This window comes from Cervus elaphus, chromosome 12 (assembly GCF_910594005.1).
Source record: "Cervus elaphus chromosome 12, mCerEla1.1, whole genome shotgun sequence".
NCBI classification, from domain to species: Eukaryota; Metazoa; Chordata; class Mammalia; order Artiodactyla; family Cervidae; genus Cervus; species Cervus elaphus.
Genome location: NC_057826.1, coordinates 46916387 through 46941972, shown reverse-complemented (window position 1 = coordinate 46941972; position 25586 = coordinate 46916387). Strand labels below are relative to the sequence as shown.

Genomic DNA, 25586 nt, shown 5'->3' with positions numbered 1-25586 from the left:
GATTTAAATTTATGTTTGGTATAAGATGAACTTCAGTGTTTATTTTTTTAGCCAAATGGATAGATATCCAGTTGTTTAAGCACTGCTTATTAGGAAGTCTGCCGTGGGTCTTTGGCTAGAGTTTTTTTTTTTCCCCCATCAGTTGCTATCTGTCTTTATGATATCACCACACTGTCTTTTTTATGGTAGCTTTGTCAAAAGTCTTGCCATCAGGTAATGTAATTATTTGAATTGGTTTTGGCTTCTCCATACAAATTTCAGAATAACTTTGTCAATTTCTGTCAAAAAAAAAAAAGTCTACTGGGACTTGTTTCTGTTTCAGTGAATTTATTGATAGATTTGGGGCCAGTGGCTATCCTAATGACACATTTTCTAATCTATAAGCATGGTGTATCTCCATATTAGTTGATTTCTCTATAATTTCTCTTAGCAGTGTTTTCTGGTTTTGTGTGTATTTTGCTTAAATTATTCCTAAATAAGATTTTGGATTTTATCACAAATGGCATTAAAAAGTGTTTATTATATTTTATTACTGATTTGTATATTGACCTTGTAAGTATGCAGACTTAACTAAGTTCACATGTTACATCAAGTTTTTGAATTCTCTACCAAATCAATCATATTATCCATGAATAAAAGTTTAATCCGACTTCAGTCTAAATGTCTGTTCATTCATTTTTCTCACCTTATTCGCAACTACAACCTCCAGTTCAATTCTGAATAGAAATGATGAGAATTGGATTTCCTTTCCCTTGTTCTCAGTCTTAGGGGAAAACCATTTATTCATTCACCTTATAATGTGCTGTTAGCGTTAACTTTTTTATGAATGCTTTTTTAAAGTTATTCCATTCTGTTCCTTTTCTGTTAAGAGACTTTTTATCACAAATACATACTTGATTTTACCAAATGATTTTTTGCACTTACAGAAATAATCACATGGTACTTCTCTGTGATTCTGTTAACTTGATATCACAAATACATACTTGATTTTACCAAATGATTTTTTGCACTTACAGAAATAATCACATGGTACTTCTCTGTGATTCTGTTAACTTGATAAATTATACTGATTAATTCTCCAAAGTCAACCATCTTTGCATTCCCCTGGTAAGCTCCATATGGTGCATATACCTCCGTATGTTGTGTTATACTTTTATATACTGCTGCATTGGATTCTGTGAAGGCAATGGCAACCCACTCCAGTACTCTTGCCTGGCAAATCCCATGGATGGAGGAGCCTGGTAGGCTGCAGACCATGGGGTTGCTAAGAGTCGGACACGACTGAGCGACTTCACTTTGACTTTTCACTTTCATGCATTGGAGAAGGAAATGGCAACCCACTCCAGTGTTCTTGCCTGGAGAATCCCAGGGACGGGGGAGCCTGGTGGGCTGCTGTCTATGGGGTCTCACAAGTTTGGACACGACTGAAGCGACTTAGCGGCAGCAGCAGCATTGGATTCGCTATTTTTTTAAGACTATTTGTGTTAATTAGAGCTTTTGATCTGATGGTTTCTTGTAGTGTCTTTGTTTTTGGTATCTGGGTAATGTTGGCTTCATGAAATGAGTTTGGAGGTGTTTATCCTTTATATTTTGAAGGAATTTAGATTAAAATTAGTATTATTATTATTTTTTTATTTAATTTTCTGACCACCCTGAACAACTTATGAGATCTTAGCTCCCTGACCAGAAATTGAACCTGGGTCCTCACCTAGGCCCTCAGCAGTGAGAGCATGGGGTCCTAACCACTGATTGCCAGGGAATTCCCTCATTTTTAAATATTTATGGTAGAGTTCACTAGTGGAACCATCTGTGGTAAAGGTTTTAGCTATGAAATCAGTTTCTTTAATTATTACAAGGCTATACTTAAATTTTTTCCTGATGCAGTTTTGATATTTGTGTCTTTCAGGGAATTTGTTCGTGTTTCCTATAGTAGTGAGTTTGTTAGTATAATATTGTTTAATAATATTCCCTTATCATCCTTTACTATCTATAGGATTTTTAGCAGTTCCCTCTCATTACTGAAAATTAGCAATTGTATCTTCTATCTTAATCAGCTTAGCTAGAGGTTTAATAATTTTATAAATAAAACTAAACTTTTGGTTTCATTTACTTTCTTTCTTGTCAGTTTTCTGTTTTCTTTCTCCTTTAATGTACATTTTTTTTCTTATGCTTAACTTGGCTTTAATTGGCACTTATTTTTCTAGCCCCTCAGTAAAGAAATTTTAACTTAAATTTTGTCTTTTCATTGTAAACATTTAATGCTACAAATAATCCTCTAAGCACTGGTTTAGCTGCATTCCATAATTTTTTGTGTGTTTTCATTGTCATTCAGTTAAATGAAACTTTTCTTATTTTAATTTATTCTTGTTACCCATACTATAGTATGATCAGTTTCCAAGTAGATGAGTATTTATTGAATCTTGTTTTTGGTATAGCTTAGTGAATGTTTCATATGTACTTGAAAATAACATATATTCTACTGTTACTGGATAGACTGCTCTTCTGTCTCTATATGTCAACTGTTATCAGGTAGGTCCAGTTGGTTATTGTTTTTCAAAACGTATTTATCCTTACTGATATTTCACTTTTTCAGTTATTGAGAGGGATGCTAAAACCTTGTGATTGTGATTGTGAATTTTTTTATCTCTGATTCTGTCAGTGTTAGCCTCATGTATTGAAGCTATTAATAGGAGCATAAACATTTAAGATTTTTATGTATTCTTCATGAATTGATTCTTTTATTATTATTATGTTTTTGTTTTTAATCTCTAGTAACATTTGTTTTTTTCAAGTCTGCTTTGTCTGATATCATAGCCCCTCCATCTTTCTTATAATTAGTGCTTGTTAGTGTGGCATATCTTTTTTCATCCCTTTACTTCTGAGCAAAGTTATATAAACACTTTAAAGTGTTTTTTTGTTGTTGATGACAGCATATGCTTAACCAATTTGACAAGCTTTGTCTTGGAATTGCCTGTAAGGTTGAGTGTATGTATACCATTTTGCTGTTTATATTCTTACATTGTAGGTCTGCTGTTGATTAACTTGCCCAGTTTTAGTTTATTTGGAAGAAATCTTTCATTTACAGAAGGTATTTTCACTGGGTATAGAATTCTAGAAATTTTTTCTTTCAGCCTTTTTTGCAGTCTAGATCTGTTTTCTTTTGGTTTGCATAGACTCCATTGAGAAGTTTGTTTTCTTTCTTGTTTCCCTTGTGTGTAATGTGTTCTATTTTTCTCCTCTGGCTTCTTTCCAGATTATTTATTAGTGGTTTTCAGCAATTTTATAGCCTTATAGCCTTGTTTTTCTTTGTTTTTGACCTGCTTGTGATTAATTAAGTTTCTATAATCCTGTAGGTTTACAGTTTTACATCAGTTTTCAAAAATTTCCAGCCATTCAAATACTCTTCTTTGCCCCCTTCCATCATGGGTCTCAAAGTTTATTTATGTTACATTCCTCAGTAATTCTCACAGGTCACTAAGGTTATGTTTAGTCATTTTTTCTCTTTTTGCTTCATTTTGGATAGTTTATATTTATTTAATATTATTATCACATTCCTTAATCTTCTTGACATATGTGATCTATAAGACCTTGTATTTTTTAAGTTCTAGAAATTTCACTTGGTTATTTTCTTTTATATCCTCCATTTCTTTTGTTAAATCCTTGAGCATGTTCATAAAAACTCTTTTAAGGTCTTTGTTTTCTAGTTATCTCTTAAGTCTCTTTACTGAGTTTTTGTTGCAATTACGAGATCATGTTTTTCTGCTTCTTTACATGTCTAGTAATTTTTAGTTTAGTATTCATTTAGAATGTCTAGATTTTGTTCTCTTTCTTTAAAATGTATTACAGTTATCTTTGGCTGGCAGCTAAAGCACTTGCAGATTATCCTTTTGAGGTTGTGTTTAAGCTTTGTTGGGGCAAGTCTGAAATAGCTAGACTTTAGAGTTAGTTCAGCTCTTATACTAGGGTGTTACTGCTGTAGTGTCTATACTGAATTTTTTGCGTGTTGACTGAGATGTCTCAATGCTATCTGATTGGAATTTGAACATGTCACAGTCAGTTGCAGTTTCTTGGTATTTCTCTGCATTCTGTCTGTATTTGCCCATAGTGACCTCATCTCCTTTGATGGTGTCAACTAATCTCAGTATGCTGATGACTCTTAATTATATATCCCCAGTTTATGCTCCAGACCATATAGCCAGCTACTGTCTATTGATCAGTTTTACTAAGATGTCATATAGGCACTTGAAACTCAACTTTTCCAGAACTAGTTTCACTGTATCACACCCCAAATTCTGAACCTATTTGTTTTGTTTCCTATTGCTACTGTAACAAATTATCATAAATTTAGTGGCTTAACACAAGTTTATTATCTTGTCATTCTACAGATCAGCAGTCTGACATAGGGCTCACTAAGATAAAATGAAGGTGTCAGGAGGACTGTATTCCTGTTGGAGGCTGTACGGGATAATCTTTTTCTTGCTTTTTATAGCTTTTAGTGGCTGCACCTTCAAAGGCAGCAGTGAGTCCTCACGTCTTACACAGTGTCACTCTGACACATCTCTTTTTTGTAGTCAAATCTCCTTCAGCTTCCCTCTTATTAGGACTTTTGTGATTTCATTAGGCCTGTTAGATAATACAGGATGCTCTCCCCATTTCAAGGTCCTTAATGTGTTCACATCTGGAAAGTCCCTTTTACAGTGGTGTAACAGATTCACAGTTCTAGGGATTTGAGGATTAGAACATGAACATATTGGAGGGCCATTATTCTTTCTGTCATATTATCTTAGTGAATATACTCACTCAGCCAACCTAAAAACCTGGTAGTCTTTCTTGTTTTCATCCTCTTTCTCACCTACCTCACATCTAGTCAGTCACCACATCCCATCACTTGTGCCTTCAAAATTGCTCTATTTTTGTGTATCCTGACTGCTTCTACATTAATCCAGACCATCATGTTTGTTGGAAATAACTGCAGCTATTTTTCTGCTTCTCATCCCTCCACTTTTATTCCATTCTTCAAAACATCATTCCAACATCTTTATGAAATGTGAATCTTTGTATTTTATACCCTTGGTTAAGACCTTTTACTGGTTCCCCATTGTTTTATCTTAAGGCATTGAAGAGCCTTCATACTAGGCTTTACTTCTCTTATTCAATCTCATCTTTCTCTACTCCCTCTGCAGACTTGTCAGCAAGCTGTGAATGCTTGTGAAGTAAGAGAAGAGAATATATATCCTCTTAGTCTAGAACAGCAATGGCCATTAGAACATTCTGCATTGGTAGAAATGTCCAGTATGTGTGCTATTCAGTTTGGTAGCCACTACAGACATGTGACTATTTATTAAGCTCTTGAAATGTGGCTAGTGTGACCGAGGAACTGAACTTTTAGTTTTATTAATTTGATTTTAATTTAAATAGCCACAAGGGGCTAGTAGCAGCCTTATGGATAGTGCAGTTCTAGAACAGTGGTTCTCAACTGGAGGCAGTTTTGCCCCCAGGAAACATTTGACCACATCTGGAGTCATTTTTGTTTTTCACACTCAGAGTGTGCTACCAGTTGAGTGGGTAGAGGACAAGTATGCTATTTAAACATCCTGCAAAGGTGAAAATGAAGTCGCTCAGTCGTGTCCATCTCTCTGCAACCCCATGGACTGTAGCCTGCTAGACTCCTCTGTCCATGGGATTTTCCAGGCAAGAATACTGGAGTGGGTTGCCAGTTCCTTCTCCAGGGGATCTTCCAAACCCAGGGATCAAACCCAGGTCTCCCGCATTGCAGGCAGACGCTTTACCGTCTGAGCCACGAGGGAAGGCACGGGGCACTACTTTATGATAGACTTCTCAGCCTAAAATTGTCAGTAGTGTTAAATGATGAAAAACTCTGGTCTAGACTATCCACTTGCTCTTTTTTTTTCCAACTATATGTAGCTATATTTTAAGATTCATCTTAGATACTACCCCTCGGAAAGCCATCTGGGATTTCTCAGGTCTGAGTCTGATATATCTTCTTTCCCCTAATACCCTGTGCTTACCTTCATTTGTTTTATGTAGTCACCTCTGTGATAGTCATAATTAGTATTTTTATTTGTTCTTGGCTTCTTGAGTGTAGCAACATATTCACTGGAATATGCCTACAGGCACATGAGGATGATCAATAAATATTTTTTAAAGTTATGAATGAGTATAACCTAATGACTCAATTTTTTAACATTTTGTGATTTAAAATATCAAGAAGTGTTACCACCTTCAGTTGAGACCTTTCAGAGACCATAGACTTGTTAAAATATTTGAATTTCTTTGTTGGAATTACTGAATACTTCACAGTTTGCCCATAAGAACAGAAACTTCTCATTCCTTTAGAGAGAAAGAACATTTTTTTTTTCCTCTGGCATTCTCCTCTTTCCCCCTGTTCTCCTCAGCTTAGGTATTTCCCTTCTTCACACACTAACCTGCTAGGAGGTAACCACCCCTGCTCATCCCCAGAGTACAGATGGGGAACTGAAACTTTATTGCATAGATTCAGGAAGGATTTAAACAAGTAAAGTGGAATAAATAGGTCAGAAACTAAGAGTAACTGGCAATATAATAGAATGGCTCAGAGCTGAGACTATAGAATGACACAGTCCTGTATTTATCTTTGCCCCTACCTTTATTGCCATTATTGTCTGATTTTGGAAAATTTTAACCTATTTTAGTTGTACTTTAAAGGGTGATAATAATAGTTTCTAATCCACTGAGTTGCTGGCAGTATTAAAGGAGATAACAACTGTACTTGTTCCAAGCATGCCTCAGAGATACTGAGGGTTCAGTTCCAGACCACTACAGTAAAGTGAATATTGCAACAAAGTGAGTCACACAAATTGTTTGGATTCGCAGTGCATACAAAGGCTATGTTTACAGTATACTGTAGTCTATTAAGTGTGCAGTAGCATTATGTCTAAAAAATATTGTACATACTTTAATTAAGAGACTTTATTGCTAAACAACACTAACCATCATCTGAGCCTCTAGCAAGTCTTAGTAGTAACATCAAAGATCATTGATAACAGATCACCAAAAGAGATACAATGATAATGTTGGAGAAGTTGGAAATACTGTGAGAATTACCAAAATGTGACACAGAGACACAAAGTGAGCAAATAAGACTGGAAAAAAGAGTGGCAGTAGATTTGCTCAGTGTAGGGATGCACAAACCTTCAGTTTGTTAAAAAAAAAACACAGTATCTGTGAAGCATGATAAAAGGAAACTCAACAAAAGGAGGTATGCCTGTAGTGTAAATAGAGGCACACAGGGCAGCTTCAGTCGAAGGTGCTGTATGTGTAAATTGTTAATGTGAAATCTAATTGACTTATTAACCACAAATATGTGTTTCTAGAAGGCTAAACATTAGTCAGGGATCACAGTTTTTATGTTCATCATCACGGAACTTACCATTTAAGAATGCTTGCTTACCATATGGAACCACTGAGGGGAGAGTATTGAATCCCTCAAACACAGAGGCAGACGGAGAAGTTGGGAGTCACCTGGCTAAAGCTGTCCGAGAACCAGAAGGTGCACATTGTAGAACAGCTGCCGGTATCGGCCCTCCACGCTCCCGCCACCTCCAGGACTTAATAGACGCTGTTTCCTCTGCCAGCTGTGCTCTTCTCATTTTTCTTCTCTTGGATGACTCCTGCTTCTTTCAGACTTGGCTCAAATACCTTTTCAGAATGCTGTTTATCTACTAGGAATGCATTCAGGTGCAGATAACAGAAAACCCCAACTATTGGTGGCTTAAAGAAGTAAGTTTGTGTCATCTAGTAAGTCCAGAGTTAGGCATCAGAGAGCGGTACAGTAGCTTACTGGAGTCCTAGGCTTTTTGTGTTTTGCTGAGTCACCTTTTGTCCCATCACAGCATTGATGGCTGCTGCACATCCATACCTTCTATCCAAATACCAAGGCAGGAAGAAGAGAGAAAGGGCAAAAGGTCTTTCTTCTAGGAAAACTCTGTGTTTATTTTCAGGGCACCTACTCTTTTCCCACTTCAGGAACTTCCACCTCCAGGGTGACGTCACTTGGGTGCACCTAGCTACAAGGGAAACTAGGATACAGAGTATTTTGTTTTCTAGCCACTAGACCAGAAGACAAAGAAGGGAGTTAACAGTATGCCTGAGTCTAGCCTCTCTGCTATACCTTCTTCTGTTAAGGCCCTTGCTTTCATGCACCTTATAAAAAGCTTTCTACCCTGTTACACTCTTACTGCATAGTATGCTGATCCCCAGGTTAATTTGTTTCCTTCAACAAAAATAAGCTTTTGGTAGTAATAAGAACTGTGTCTCACGGTCTTGGTAGCCCCAGTGCTTAGTACCTTGTCTAGTACATAGAAGACAGTTAACATTTGCTGAGTGATTATCTACAAATAATAATTATCAAAAACTATGTGTAATATGCACATAATATCACCCAGAGTTTCTCTGTACATATTAATATTATTAGCATTTATTGAGTATTTATTATCACATGCCAGACAAGTACTTTACATATTTTATTATTCAGTCCTCATAATTTGCCTATGAGATTAATCTGTTATCATCCTCATTTTACAAATGAAGAAACAGGCTCAGACAGGTTAAATAACTTACTCAGGGTCATAAAACTTGCTAATTGGTAGAATTAGGCTTTTAATCCAGGTAGCCTGACTCCAGAGCCAAGACTTTGAAAAACAATGATAAACAACATTTTTTAAAGTGTTTAAAATATGAGGTTATTTATATGAATTTTTAAATATTCTACTTCTCCCTGTAATTAAGAAATGTTTCTGAAAGTAATTATCCACTTTGAAAATAAATCTGAAGAGGAAAAAAATGAAAAGCTAGCCTCATCATCTTACTGAATTTTAGTAATCAGTAATTCTAAATTTAGTCTCTTTTTTGCAAACAGGTTGCTTGAATGCCATTAAAAAACATAATATGCTCACTGAAACAAAATAGCTAAAATGATTTTAACTGTTTAAATTGATTATAATTGTGACGACAATGGCTCTATGAAATATACTAAAAATAAATAATAGAAAATTGTATCTATACTATTTTTAAAGCCTGGTGTTTGCCTGCTTATCAATAAAGACAAATGTAAACATACACATATCACAGAGTATATTTTTAGAGCACATTTATAAAAAATGGCCACATGGTTCTCATAGCAAGTTAAGAAACTGAAAATTGCTGAAAATTAAGAATTCTAAGCAAAACGCATTGAAAAATAGAGTCCTTATACCTTGACCTTTTTCTCTATCTTCCTTATTCAATCCTGGGGAAGAACAGCTTTCACAACTGCTGGGGCCTGAAAGAATATAATATCAGGTATGTTGATTGTTTCCATAAATTTAAAAAAAAAAACTGTAGAGTAAGGTTCCACTTTCCCCATTCAGCCCTTCTGTCAGTAATGCTGGTGAAGAAAGAGGCCTTTTAGTAACTGTGCTCCTAAATCAATGTCTCCTTTCAGGGGAAAAAAAAATTAGAATTTTTTTCACATTTTGTTTTGTTTCTGTAGTTTACAAAATAAAAGACAGACAAATTCAAGTACAATTATCCTATCTTTATATATTTTCCCTCCACATGTGATAATTTAATGGAAGAAACAAATTGGAGATTTTAAGTTTCTGAATTTTAAATGACCACTTCTAAATACAAATTTAAATCAAAACTTCTTTTAAAACCTTTCTCGGATATTAGTTTGAAAAGAAAAATTTGAATAACTAATTATGAATGTGATACCCTTGGGTTGGTCATCTTCCATCAAGACTGTCATTGTCAACCTGACTCATTCCTTGAAAGGTGTTTATACATCTCAACAGGAGAGTTTCTGCTTCTTCTGGAATTAAGGCTAATGATCCATCAAAGATTTGCATGAAAGATCTTCATTTAAGTCTTCACTGGTTACCATCTTTATAAATATCAACTGTTACCCAGTTTTGTGACCTTGTTTAAAAAAAGAAGAGAAGAACCTGACTAATACTTGAGGGGAAAGTCTCACAACAAGAAGCACATCACTGCAAAGAAATTTATTTCAAACAGGAAAAATCCTTCTTTATTAATGTTTGATAAATTGTGGGATAAACCTGATTCAGTATGTTCCCTAAGAAAGCAGGAACAGGTCTCTCCACTCAGACTACCTGTGCCAGTAAATAGTGGGAATGTGTTTCCTTACCATCTGCTTGGAGGTTTTAAAGTTGTAGTAATAAAATATTGAAAATACTCCCTGATTCCTCAGTTCATCTGGTATGTTTTCATAGTTCAAAGGCAAATGTCCTGAGCAGACAAGCTGAAACACTAAAAATTAACTTGGTTGTTTGAAATAAAGAATATTGTTTCAGGTGTTTTTTTAATAACAGAAGACAAGTGGAAAGTTACACATTTTCTTTTCCAAGTCCAACCTGGTAAAAGCTTTTGTTTCTGACCTATTCTAGTATCACGGTTATCAGAAGTATCTTCTAACTTCAGTAACATCTTGATGGCTTATGAGGGAATAGTATCTGTGTTTTTCTGCAGTTACCCTGAGGAAAGTCAGTGCTGGTGGAGCACTGTCTTCAATAACTTGCTGCTCACGTCTGATACATAGAATCTAGGAACCTTGCTCTTGTGGTATAACTCTTTAAGTTGGTGAAGGTCACCTAGCTAAATGTTTCCTAAATTTCAGATACCTTGCTTTTTCAAACAAAAGATTCTATATTTGTTGATAGAATTTGAATTATAAACTCTCTTGCCAAAATCTGACTTTCAGCAAGCATATATTTCAAAGTAATATTTATGTAATGTGTGCTAAGTCGCTTCAGTTGTGTCCAACTCTTTGAGACTCTATGGACTGTAGTCCTCCAGACTGTTTATGTGGTAATAACCTAACATAGATATATTTTATAAAATTCTTTTAATCCTTATGAAAATTTCATGGGTGTTTTATCAGTGTTTCACAGACTTGAAAATTAATGCTCATCTTGCTTTAATATCACAAAGCTAATGAGGGGCAAATCTGGAACTCAGATCCAGGCCTTCTGATTCTGTGTCCTGTACCTGACCACTATATCCTGCTGTTTTAGATAGATCAGATTTGAAAGAGCCAGCAGTCATGCTCAAGCAGCAGCTGCTTTATTCATCTATAATATATAATATAGGTCATTTTTCCTTATTGGCTACTAACTTATCAATAAGAGACTTACCTATTAACCTCAAGTTTCTAAAAGCTCCATCAAAGCTGCTTTATTACTATACTAATCAGTTACCAGGTGATATATGAAAAGTCTGTTCCACAGGTTCAAGAAGGATCAGTGAATCATACATTTTGCTATATGATCCTTTCAAAGATAAGTTGTCAGATTTTTTTTCTAAATTAAAATCCAGCTCAGTTGAAGTTGCTTTTAAATATTGAAAGTAAAAATGGCATTATTTTTAACCTTTGATTTTCAAGGTTCCTGTGCCAGACTGCTAAGTCAGAAACTTACCATCTTTAGCAATCTCTCCAAGTGCATGATAAAATTGGATAGCTATTATATTAATGTAAACTCAAATATAAACTCAGTTAATATAAACTCAAATGATAAATAATATGATAGCCTCATCCTCAATCAGAAAATTTAAAATAAAACAGTGGGTGGGATACTTTTTCATACTTAAAAGATTAGCTAAAATGTAAATCTTAAGCTTTCATAAGGATGTGGAGAAATTGTAGCATTGCTTTTGGAAAACAAATTGGCGTAATAGTTTTGGGGAGCAGTTTGGGAATACCAGCAAAGTTAAAGATGTGCATCTTACATGACCAAGTACTTCTACTTTTAGGTAGATACATACCAAAACAGAAACTCCTACACAAGGACACAGCAGTCACAAATAAGAATTTGTATTGTAGTACTATTTGAAATAATGAAATTGTCTATCATAAAAGAATGGATAAACTGGTTTTAGTCCATATAATAAGCATTACTGTATAGTCTAAAAGCTTAAAGAATTCTGAAGCAAATATGGCAAAAAGTTAGCATCTTTTATTTAATATGGATGGTGATACATGTGTGCTTTCTGTACTTTGGTTGAAATACTTTATTGTTCTAAATTTAAAAATTAAATGGGGTATTAAAAGAAGTACCATCTGGCTCTGTCGTACATTTTCAGTTTTTGCCTCAAAAAGATGTCGATAAACTAGGGTCTTCAATCTAGTTGAGGAGGAAGGTGTAAGTAGACACCAAAAAAAATTTCTTTGAACAATCAATAAATGCAAATTAATTGAGTTTAAAACCCTGAGTAAAAAATAATAATAATAATAATAATAAAACCCTGAGTAATTGCTATGGCCCAAAGTAAACAGACAAACAGTCTCTTATAGGATCATGTATGGTCATGTATGCAAAATTTATTACAATTGAATTTTTAATTAGGTTTTTTTTTTTACGTAAAGTAGATGAAAGCATGAAAGCTATATAATCTGAACTATATAGTCTTAGCATTTTTTTTAGACCATGTCTCAATTTGATAAATGTAAATAGCTTGGCTAGTATAATTTGAAATTTCAAAATAAGTTAAATGCTATTCTAAAAATGAATGAAAGCTTTTGTGATTAGAGAAGAGCCCATTTCCTCTCTCAACATTTTATTTACATAGAGGAAAAGGTCTAACTTTCTATATTAATCAGGAGGGGCAAGGCTATGCTGCCGAAACAAAGGAAGCCTGAAATATCAATGGCCTAACCAGAACAACTTGTTTTCATTCACTTTATGTATATAGCACAAATCACCGGAGGCCCCTGCTCCACATAGCCCCACAGGAACCCACACTGACAGACATTGCCATGTTGTAGCCTCACCACTGAAACACAGCGCTCCCAAGGTGCCACAAAGTGGGGAAAAGGATATTCAGTTCAGTTCAGTCACTCAGTTGTGTCTGCCTCTCTGTGACCCCATGGACTGCATCACACCAGACTTCCCTGTTCACCAATTCCCGGAGTATAGAGTCGGTGATGCCATCCAACCATCTCCTCCTCTGTCATCCCCTTCTCCTACCTTCAGTTTTTCCCATCATCAGGGTCTTTTCCAGTGAGTCAGTTCTTCACATCAGGTGGCCTCAGTATTGGAATCTGATTGTTTTGCTGTATACTTTTCTATCTAGGATGTGAAAGGGCAAAGCACTATCTAGGCCATTTGCAACATTAGGTCTGTGATACTGCTTTTCAAAGTTTTCATACTCAAAGTTTCTGAAAGACCACCTGTATAAAGGTATGCTTATGTAAATGGGATGATTGACACACAAGGTCTGCTTACCTACTTGGGAATAAACAGGGAGATTTTTGCCAAAAATTCTTCAGAGTGGTTTCCTAGAATGTCTTTGATATCTGAATCAAACTTCAGTTCCAGAATTCCTTTTTGATATCTTCTTGCAAAGATTGAACTATAAGAGAGAAGCCTCATAAGCTTTTGGGCAAGATTTTCAACTACAGGAGTGGGAACTTATCACCTTAGTTCATTGAACAAACTAGATAGTACTTGAGGTTCCCCCTAAACTTGAAGGCACTTTTAATAAATTTGCTTTGAGAACTTCTGTCTTTGTTGAGAACTGAACTTCTTCAACTCAAGGAAATGAAGACTTTTAAGTCTAATAAATAGGGATGTTGATAATTGTCATTTGAAGTTTCAGGTCAGATAATCAGATATGTCTGCCACATATATCAAGCTCTATTAAAAATTATAATGTTTATTGTTGTTAAATATACATAACATAAAGTTTATCACTAGTACTATTTAGCATATTCACAGTGTTATGTAAACATCACCTCTACCCAGTTCTGAAGCATTTTCATCACCCCAAGGAAACCCACTAAGCAATCAATCCTCTTAGTGCCCTCCTCCCAGTCCCTGGTAGCCACTAATCTTTCTCTCTCCATGGATTTGACTGTTCTGGATATTTCATAAAAGTGAAAGCATTTGATAAATGTTTTTTTGTGTGTGTCTGACTTCTTTCACCTAGCATAATGTTTTCAAGGTTCATCCACATTGTAGCATATATTAATGCATTATTGCATTTTATGGCAGAATTTTAAAATTATAATTTTTAAAAATGTATGCAGTTTTTTTTCTAATGCTCTAAAAATAAAGCAGCTTTGTCCTTCATTTCATAAATCCATCAAGCATGCTTCTTTTTTACAATTAATGAATCTCCACATGGAACAGAAAACTTTACTCTTGATGTTTAAATCTTTACACAGTATATCAAATAATCTGATGTTTAACTTACTTGCACCACATGATATTCTTGCCCTGATATAATCAAAGTTAAGGTCTTATACACCACAGATCATTGTTTTGGAGGCCAGTGATTAGCTGTAAGTGACAGGTGTATCCAAAACCAAAATTCTCATGGTAAACTCAGCTCCACTGGACTAGAATGCCACCACTGTACACTTAAGTCATTTTGTTCTCATTTGCTTCTTTGATGTCAGTTTTAGTAAACTCTCCAATTATTTTCTTCTGTGTGTTGAGTCCCACATAACAAAAGAGTAATTGACAGTAGTAATTTTTCACTGTTTGAAAGACAAAGTAAAGGGTGCAGCAGTGAGTTTGATCTTTTTTTGATTCCATCTTTGAATCATCTCTTTGGTACTTTATCCTAATTTGGATTATCTTCTGAATTTCTTATGGAATTTCTTCTCTGTTCTTTTCTCTAGTATATATAAAAGTTGAAAACTATAGAAACCAAAGTTTTTCCAACAATATAAAGTTTTTTTATTCTTAGTCATCAAAAATGGTGGGTTTTTTTTGTTTGATATTTTTAAGTGACTTGTAACTGATGTAACATTATATTAGTTTCAGGTGTACAACATAATGATTCAGTATTTGTATATATAGGCATACCTTGTTTTATTGCATTTTATTACACTTTGCAGATATTATTTTTTATAAATTGAAGGTTTGTGGTGAGCCTGCCTGCATTGTCAGATGATGGTTAGCATCTTTTTAGCAATAAAATACTTCCAATTAAAGTATGTGCCTTGTTTTTTAAATACAGTGCTGTTGCATACTTGATAGACTATATTAAGAGAAGGAAATGACAATACATTTTCCAGTATTCTTGCCTGGAGAATTCCATGGACAGAGGAGCCAGGTGGGCTACAGTTCATGGGGTCACAAATAGTCAGACAAGACTTAGCGACTGAGCATGAGCAAAGATAACTTTTATAAGCACTAAGAAACCAAAAATTGATGTGACTCACTTTATTGTGGTATTTGTTTTATTGTGGTGGTCTAAGACTGAACCTGTAGTACCTGCAAGGTATGCTTGTATTATAAAATGATCACTGCGATAAATCTAGTTAACCTTTGTCACCAATACATAGCTACAAAAGTTTTTTAATAACGAGAACTTTGGAGATCTATCCTGGCTACTTGCAAATTATATTCACCGTGCTATACATTATATCCCCGTGACTTACTCATTTTATAACTAGAAATTTGTACTGTATGACCCCTTCTTCCACTCCCACTACCTACACTCCCTCCCCCACCTCAGGCTGCCACCAATCATTACAGTGTCCATGGGCTCAAGGTTTTTGTCTTTTTTGTTGTTGTTTTTAGATTCCACATAAAAGGAAGATCATATGGTATTTATCCTTTTCCGTCTGACTTGTTTTACTTATCATAGTACACTCGAGGTCCATTCATGTTGCCACAAATGGCAAGATTTCACTCATTTTTATAGCTGAATAATATTCCATTAAGAAAGGGAGTTTACCCAAGGGGGGAAAAAAGATGTTTTGTGTTGCATTTTCTTAAGACTTTGCCCATAATACTAATCATGGGTTTTTTGTAACATAAACTATTTTTTATTTAATGTGAAAGGCTCTGTTGGGTTTAAGTGGGTGATGTTAATAATATTCAACAAGAGGTATTTTAGGAACTATATTTAAGACAGATTAAAGTGGGGAAAGATAGATGCAGGCAAAACAGATAGTTAGATATTTTCAGTAACTCAAGAATCATTTTAAGTTCCTTAAGGGCAGGGACTATTGTGTTGTTCATCTATTTCCAGCCTTTATATAGGTTGTGATACACAATATAAGTTAACACTTACATTTGTGGAATGTTGCAAAAAATAAATTTAGTGAATAAATAAATGAGTAAATGAATTATCCTTCATTGTTGAAAGAAAGACAGCTAAAGACTTAAACTAATGTAGTGGTTGGGAAAATGAAGAGACTGGAAGAACATGGGGGAAAGAGTTAAGAAGTCTAAATGGAGGATTAGAATGGAACACACCCAGGGGAACAAAACCAGGTAGACTCCGAAACTGAACACTGGGAAACTGGAGAAAAGAAGATGTTAAATAACAGTTTTGAAAGGAAATGTCTGTGTTTCTGTAGAATTTTATTGTTGTTGTCGAGGGGAAAGTTATATAAGACATTGCTGGTCAGTCTATCAGATATTAGAACTAATTGGAAAATACCCCATAGACAGTAGAATAAAAACAATGTAGACTTGAGAGTTGATTGCATGTAATTGATTAAATCATTTTGTGGATAGATTCTAAGATTAAACTGTTTTTGAATGAATTCTGGTGAGAATAAGAATAAGGCTAAATTATATCAGTTTAAGCTTTTTAAATAAATTGGATCTGTGTTTAGTTGTACTTTATTATGTAAGGATTCTGCCACCAAAAATGCCAGTAATCTGTGCATATTTTCCATTGCAGTGCAATTCAATTGTAATGAGTTAGGTTGCCAAAAGTTACATATCTTTTTATTGCAGTAGGATTTATGGCAGATTTAAAACTATCTTGTGGCAAATTCAGCTGGGAAAGACATCTATACAGTCCTCTGAATAGTGGAAATTATTTTAAAGGTTACGTTTATAGATAAAATGACAAAGTTGCAGAACAGTAGTGACAGATGATCTTACAAATAGATTCTGCGAATAGCATCCACTGTTGCAAGTCAGAGAATAATTACATCTGCGTTGTGTGAAAGGGGCTGTTGTTTGTACTTTGGTACAGTTGGCCCTCTGGATCCACAGGTTCTGCACTTGCAGTTTCAACCAGCCCTGGATCACATTTGATTCCTTGGTTATGGTGTTTAAGAAGGACCAACTGTATACCACCATTGTATGTAAAGGACTTGTGCATCTGTGGATTTTGGTATCCACAGTCGGGGAGAAGGGAGTTCCTGGAACCAGTTATCCACAGATACTGAGGAATAATTGGATTTTTAAACCTCAGTTCCACCCCCATTGACAGTAGTATCATTAGTCACATGTTCTAGATTTTTGAGAATTAGAAAAGGATCCTAGAAATTATCTCATTCATTTTACATTTTTAAGGAAAACCTGCTAAGGCGTGGAAGTCTCACAACCAGTTAAATGGTTAGGCTATTAGTAAATAGTCTCTTGACTCCCAGTCTAGTACTTTTCCTGTAATATTGTACAACCCTCCTTCTTTAAATGTGGTTTAAAATGAGGAATTTTTGTCTCAGCATTGATTTGATTTACTTTATACCCAGGATGTAAGAATTAATAGGAAAGTACCATTTTCTCTTACTAATCAACATTTTATATGCAATAAATTTGTCAGACAACATGACTATATTATTTTACTGATGAGAAAAAAGCCTAGATTTTGTTTGCTTTGGCAAGTGACTCATTCCATCTGGTTTAAATTTAGATAGTATTTTTTTAGGAAGATGTTAGTAAATTTTGTTGAGAGAGAAACAATTTTTAAAATGATCTTTGTTTTTTAATCCTTTTTAACTAACAGCAAGAAGTTGAGAAGTTTACAGACCTAGAGAAACTCTACCTCTACCTTCAGCTGCCTTCTGGTCTCAGCAATGGGGAGAAAAGGTATATCTCTTCTTGTCTCTGCCTCAGTTACAGTGTTTATATGTGTGTTGTGGTTGTTACTGTTTTGCACTATTCCTAAAATCATCAGAAAATGACTGGCAAAACAATAGATATTTTAGTCTTTGATCATATTTGGTTAAGTGTTTACCCATAGTTTTTGCTAATATATTTGTATACCTGGGTACGTTTATGTACTTGAGTCAGTTAGTTCAGTTGCTCAGTCATGTCCGACTCTTTGCGACCCCATGAACCGCAGAAGGCCAGGCCTCTCTGTCCACCACCAATTCCCGGAGTTTACCCAAACTCATGTCCATTGAGTCGGTGATGCCATCCAACCATCTCATCCTCTGTCGTCCCCTTCTCTCCTGCCCTCAATCTTTCCCAGCATCAGGGTCTTTTCCAATGAGTCAGCTCTTCAGAGTTTCAGCTTCAACATCAGTCCTTCCAATGAACACCCAGGACTGATCTCCTTTACAATGGACTGGTTGGATCTCCTTGCAGTCCAAGGGACTCTCAAGAGTCTTCTCCAACACCACAGATCAAAAGCATCAGTTCTTTGGCACTCAGTTTTCTTTATAGTCCAACTCTCACATCCATACATGACTACTGGAAAAACCATAGCCTTGACTAGACAGACACTTTTGTTGACAAAGTAATGTCTCTGCTTTTTAATATGCTGTCTAGGTTGGTCATAACTTTCCTTCTAAGGAGTAAGCGTCTTTTAATTTCATGGCTGCAGTCACCATCTGCAGTGATTTTAGAGCCCAGAAAAATAAAGTCAGCCACTGTTTCCACTGTTTCCCGTCTATTTGCCATGAGGTGATCGAACCAGATGCCATGATCTTAGTTTTCTGACTGTTGAGCGTTAAGCCAACTTTTTCACTCTCCTGTTTCACTTTCATCAAGAGGCTCTTTAGTTCTTCTTCACTTTCTGCCATAAGGGTGGTGTCATCTGCATATCTGAGGTTATTGATATTTCTCCTGGCAATCTTGATTCCAGCTTGTGCTTCCTCCAACCCAGCGTTTCTCATGATGTACTCTGCATATAAGTTAAATAAGCAGGGTGACAATGTACAGCTTTGACGTACTCCTTTTCCTATTTGGAACCAGTCTGTTGTTCCATGTCCAGTTCTAACTGTTGCTTGCTGACCTGCATACCGGTTTCTCAAAAGGCAGGTCATGTGGTCTGGTATTCCCATCTCTTTCAGAATTTTCCACAGTTAGTAGAGTACCTGAGTAAATGCTATGAAATGCAATTGGCTTATGTTTTATAAATAGATCAATATATTTATGCAGTGTGGGAGATTTTGAAAATTGAACTGAAAAATCAAAGAATAAACATAACTATTGTGAGCAATAAAGTGCAAGACTTTTTTTAGGTTGTCAGGTGAGCAGATCACAGAATTTTAAAAAGGGAGGAAAAAATGAATTGTCTGTATGGCACATGAATTTATGATAAATGTGTGATGTTTTGAGTGCTTGGGTATTACTTTGTTTTCATTAGTAAAAACATGTAATAGCCTCATTTAGAAAATATAGAGAAAAGTTGTTGGTTCATACATTCCACTCTTTGATCTCTACCCTTTTAAGTATTTCTCAGAATTCATTTCATTTATAGAAATTATGCTTAACATTCTCTTACTTTAAAAGCATATGTATGAAAAGAAATGGAGTGAAAAATCTGCTGCTTTTTCTTTTTTCCCCTTGGACCAAATTTTTTAACTGTTTTAATGTTTTTTTTGTTCTAGAAATTGGTCAGTAATTTCTTTGGAAATATATAAATTATTATTGTTTTTGTAGTTTAAATGAATATCAGAGTCAAGTGAGGAGCTTCCCTCACGTTATCTTGGTTGTCCATTTCATGAAATTAGTTTATAAGTGACAATGCTAGGTAATAAAAACATATAATGTTTAGTGAAGGCATTGGTCTGGAGAGGAGGGCCAATTACAGGAAGGCCCATGGAGGGAGATTTGACCTGTCAGGATCTCTCTAGTGTGAATTCCATTCCAAAGCATAGAATGCTTTAGTAAAATTTCAGGGCAGTTAACTTGAGAATGCTAAGCAAATAGAAAATAAACAATGTTTTTGATAACTTTCATTTTGTAGTTCAATGATTTCATAAGTTTAGGCAAGTGAACAGGCAAGTAAGTGAGCAGATGTCCCCTTAGAGGTAGTTGTGGGCTAAACAGATACCTTATGTTTTCAGTACTCTCATCGCCTCTGCCGCTTTAGAGACAATGGTAGGGGATGGAACAGGGCCATAACTTCAGCTGAACACTAGGTATAGAAAATGGCTCACAACCATAGGTGGACAATTTGTGTTTGAAAAACTGGGCGTATACTCTAAGCCCAGAGTTTGGTTTGATCATTGGTTTGTGTGTTTACACATAGTCCTTTAGTGGAACATTTAGGCCTGGCTCAAGAATTATCAGTGAATTGCTGTCTAGTTCAGCTAAAATATGTTCTTGTTTTATGATTAGTGATCAGAATGCCATGTCATCTAGTCGGGCACAGCAGATGCATGCCTTCTCCTGGATTCGAAATACCCTAGAGGAGCATCCTGAGACTTCACTGCCCAAACAGGAAGTCTATGATGAGTACAAGTAAGTTGTATGTGTGTATGTCTGGCATGCAATGTATTGAAGACCTTAAGTATGGCTATGATGATTTATCATTGGTGAATATCATGCTGGTATATGAGAATTTAACTTGGACATCTGTAAGATACCTTCCATCTCTAAGCTTCACTCATTGTGTATGTAATAAAGGACAGCATTACTGAGTGAAAGGATTTCTGTAAAATTCTTCTGGATGACAGGAGGGATATCTGAAGGCATAGAGAAACCTGAGAGAAAACAAAGTATCTGGAATATTGCGAGTTTTCTCAGACAAAGGAGTTCAGTGCCTTGTACATAGGAGACACTCAGACAGTTTTGATTGTACATGTAATTTATTTAAACGTGGTAAGCACAAGTATAGAGGCTAATGGGCCCTTCTGATTAGAGAAAATTAATAGATGCTAAATCTAGTCTTATTTAACATTTATAATTGATTTGGAGTGTTCTGGCAGAGTAAATAAAACCAAAATTTTCTGGATATTGAAATATCAAAGCAAGGAGATTCTCTGTGTTGTCCTTACACAATTTGGAAGAAAAGTGTCAAATAAGTGCTACTGTTAACCATTGTAAGATGATGCAAAAGAACAACACTTACTAAGATCATTGGTATCTAGAAAGAAAACTTTCTATCCTCATTCAAAATTCTGATTCACCCACCTTAAGAAATGTACTAGAGCTGGAGAAAGTTTAAAGGGAAATGTCTGAAACAAATCAAGGGTACGAGGTTTAACTGAACAGCTTTAGATGTTTCCTCTTTAGGAAAATTAAAGCTAAGAGTACTTGTGATCCAAATCTATAAAATTCATTCTCTCAATCTACAGCAATCTGCTGAATACCACCTACATGCCGTCTCAAACTCTGTAAGAAGTTCTGAGGATACCATAAATAAGACACAGTTTCTGCCCTCAAGAATATGAAATATATATATATATATATATTTGGGTTTTTTTAAGAGACTTTTTCTAAAGACCTTTTGGACAAGTCATCTTCCAGTTTGGAGTACCTTAATGAGGTTTCCTGAATAAAAACCTAACATAGAGTGACAAGTCTTAAATTGATTCTGTTCTAAATACTCTGAAAAACCTTTATTTTGAGTTATTTCTGTTCGTTGCAGTGGCAGATATATTTGTTTGAAAATCAATCCCTTTAATAGTCATTAAAATCAAAATCCCTTTGAGAGAATAAATGAAGTTATAATCTAAGACCGTATCTTTTCTTTTAACTGTATTTTTATGCTAAATTAAGATATTAATAGAACCACAAGGTTTAAGTGACTTTCCACAAGCAAAGACAGTTGACTTACAAACTGTTACAAATTTTTATATTTGTTGAAACTTTTGAAGCCTGATAATCACATGTATTTATGAAAGTGATGACTAATGTGTTAGTTTTTCTAATTATGAAAGTAGTATGTATTCATCATGAAAGTTTTGACAGATAGTCATAAATGTATGAAAAAGAAAACTAGCACCAGTAATCTTACTACCTAAAAATAAACATTTTGGCTTATTACTTTTTATTTTTTCTAATGCCTTCTTTTCTTATTATTATTTAATCAAATTTTGACCCCACTGCTTACACAATTCTTAAATGAGGAAACAGTTTACAAATAATACTGCAGTGAATATTCTTGACTATAATTTTGTGTAGATTATTAAAATTAGAATTTCTGGCTTATGAACCATTATTTATTAAGAATATTAGCTATTGAAATGTAATTGTTTCAAGATTACTGTTTATTATTTAATTTTAATATTTTATAAGTAGTCTGATCTGTCTGCATCTTTGCAACTTATGAAATCGCTATTTTGCTTAGAAAGAACTTCCCAGTGCCCCTAGCCGCTGAATAATCCATGTGTATTTTCCCTTGCTATTACCCATTTCATTTTTCACATATAACCCTTTAGACCTCTGGACCAAGTATATATGTTTATTTTTGTAAACAAATGCCTTAAGATAAGGAACTAATTTTAATTTTTTCTAAATGGTTAATTATCCGCATCTTATTTATTGATAATCAATTTTTTTTTCACAATACTAATCTAAATGTACCTTTTATCTTACTAAATCCCTTTGGACTCAGTTTTCTTCTTTTGTATTTTTCTGTTCTTACTTCAAGACCATAGTATCTTGAAGTATTTTCGTCAGTAAATGTTTAAAAAGCTAAAAATTAACATCAGTGGGACCAGCCTTCCCTCATGATCCCTCTTTTTCAAAAATTTCCATGGTTTTATTTTCTTTTTTTTTTTTTTTTTTTTTACCATTCTCACCACTTTTATTCAACATAGTATCGGAAATCCTAGCAACAACAATCAAACAGGAGAAAGAAATCAAAGGAGTCCAAATTAGATCCAAATTGAAATAAGTAAAACTGTCACTGTTTGCATTGACATGATACTACTCAAAGAGAATCTCAAAGATGTCATCAGAAAACTACTAGGGCTCATCAGCAAATTCAGTAAAGTTACAGATACAAGATTAAAACACATAAATATGTTTCATTTCTATACACTAACAACCAACTATCAGAAACAAAAATTAAGGCAACAATCCCATTCACCATAACATCACAAATAATAAATATCCAAGAATAAATCAACTTAAGTAGGTAAAAAAACTGTACTCTGAAAATTATGAGAAGCTGGTAAAATAAATTGAAGGATGACACAAACAGATGGAAATACATACAGTGTTTTTGCACTGGAAGAACTAAGATTGTCAAAATGACCATACTACTCCAGGCAATCTACATATTCAATGCAATATCCATCAAAATACAAATGGAATTTTTCACATAATTGGAACAAAATTTGTTTTATAATTTGTGTGGAAGCACAAAAGACCCCAAGTAGCCAATACAATCTTGAGAAAGAAGAACAGAGCTGAAGGAATCAAGTTTCCTGACTTTAGACTATGTTACAAAATTAGAGTAATCAAAACAGTATATCACTGGCACAATAATGAACTCAGATCAATGGGACAGAATAGAAAGCCCAGAAATGAACCCACACATGTACAGTCAATTAATCTATAATTAAAAAGCCAAGAATATACAATTTTATAAGTATAAAATATAAATATTTTATAAATATAAATATTTTATATTTTATATTTCATAAGTGGTTCTTAGAAAACTGGACAGCTACATTTAATAGAATGAAATGGAAACATTCCCTAGTACCATATACAAAAATAAACTAAAAATGGATTGAAAACCTAAATACCAGAAACCATAAAACTTCTAGAGGAAAACACAGGGAGAACACTCTTTTTTTTTTTTTTTAGTTTTCTGTGAGTCTATGATTTCTTTTTTTTTTTTTTTTATTTTTTTTAATTTTTTTATTAGTTGGAGGTCCATGGTTTTATTTTCATACCAATCAATTTTTTATGATGCTTGGAATCACTTTTCTAACTTGTATTGGCTGTTTTATGAGAAATTGATACTGAAATTTACCAAAATGCCTTTTGGGCATCTGTTAAGATTATTCAGTCCTTCTTCTATGATCTATTAATATGATATATAATGATAGTACCTAATAGAAACCCTTCTTTTATTCCTAGAATGAATGTCTTCTGCATGTCAGGATGTGTAATCTTTTAGCATACTGTTGATTTCTCTTTTCAAGTATATTTTGTAGGATCTTTGCCTCTATATTCTTAAGTGAATTTTCTTTTTTGTGCTATCTTTGTCAGGTTTTGATATCAGGGTTAGGCCAGCTTCGTAACTGAATTGGAACTCTTTCCCTAATTTTCTGTGCTCTGGAACAGTTTATATAGCATGGGACTTACTTGTTCTTGAAAGTTTTAAAGAACTCAGCTATAATACCATCTAGGCCTGGAGCCTTTGTTGGAGGTAATTCTTTGACAATTTTTTGTATTTTTTCCTGGTTAGATTTTTTTTTACTTCATTAATCTATTTTGATCATTGGTTTTTCCTGGGATTCATTCAGATTTTCAAATATATTGACATGATATTACATATACTACTGTCTTACAAACTGAGTATCTTCTTTATCTGTTATATCCTTTTTTATATTTCTAATTTTATTCATTTGAATTTTCCTTTTTTTTCAAATTATATTTAGCTATAGTTTATTTTTTTTCGGTTTTCTTTTAAAAAACAAAGATTGATATGTCAGTTTTATTTTTTTGTCTTCCGTCTCATTTTTAGGTGCCTTTATTTGTGTTATCCTGAATTTTTTCAGGTTTTTTCCTTACTAAAGATAAGAACATTTCCTACTTAAGATAAGGACATTTTTTTTTTTTTTTTTTTTTTATTCTTTGAATCAGCCATGGATTTACATGTATTCCCAATCCCGATCCCCACTCCCACCTCCCTCTCCACCCGATTCCTCTGGGTCTTCCCAGTGCACCAGGCCGGAGCACTTGTCTCATGCATCCCACCTGGGCTGGTGATCTGTTTCACCATAGATAGTATACATGCTGTTCTTTTGAAATATCCCACCCTCACCTTCTCCCACAGAGTTCAAAAGTCTGTTCTGTATTTCTGTGTCTCTTTTTCTGTTTTGCATATAGGGTTATCGTTATTACCTTTCTAAATTCCATATATATGTGTTAGTATGCTGTAATGTTCTTTATCTTTCTGGCTTACTTCACTCTGTATAATGGGCTCCAGCTTCATCCATCTCATTAGGACTGGTTCAAATGAATTCTTTTTAATGGCTGAGTAATATTCCATGGTGTATATGTACCACAGCTTCCTTATCCATTCATCTGCTGATGGGCATCTAGGTTGCTTCCATGTCCTGGCTATTATAAACAGTGCTGCGATGAACATTGGGGTGCACGTGTCTCTTTCAGATCTGGTTTCCTCAGTGTGTATGCCCAGAAGTGGGATTGCTGGGTCATATGGCAGTTCTATTTCCAGTTTTTTAAGAAATCTCCACACTGTTTTCCATAGCGGCTGTACTAGTTTGCATTCCCACCAACAGTGTAAAAGGGTTGCCTTTTCTCCACACCCTCTCCAGCATTTATTGCTTGTAGACTTTTGGATAGCAGCCATCCTGACTGGTGTGTAATGGTACCTCATTGTGGTTTTGATTTGCATTTCTCTAATAATGAGTGATGTTGAGCATCTTTTCATGTGTTTGTTAGCCATCTGTATGT

The 25586-nt window shown here is 34.6% G+C and overlaps 1 protein-coding gene across 2 annotated transcripts in view; it reads left to right on the top strand.

Moving 5' to 3' along the window:
- Positions 1 to 25586, top strand: part of RFX7 (regulatory factor X7) — a 143937-nt gene that overhangs the window by 73467 nt on the left and 44884 nt on the right. For both annotated transcript variants that reach the window (XM_043921175.1, XM_043921176.1), the window contains exons 4-5: positions 17758 to 17840; positions 20322 to 20444. In XM_043921175.1, the coding sequence (XP_043777110.1) occupies positions 17758 to 17840; positions 20322 to 20444 (206 nt within the window). The remainder of the gene's footprint in view (positions 1 to 17757; positions 17841 to 20321; positions 20445 to 25586) is intronic.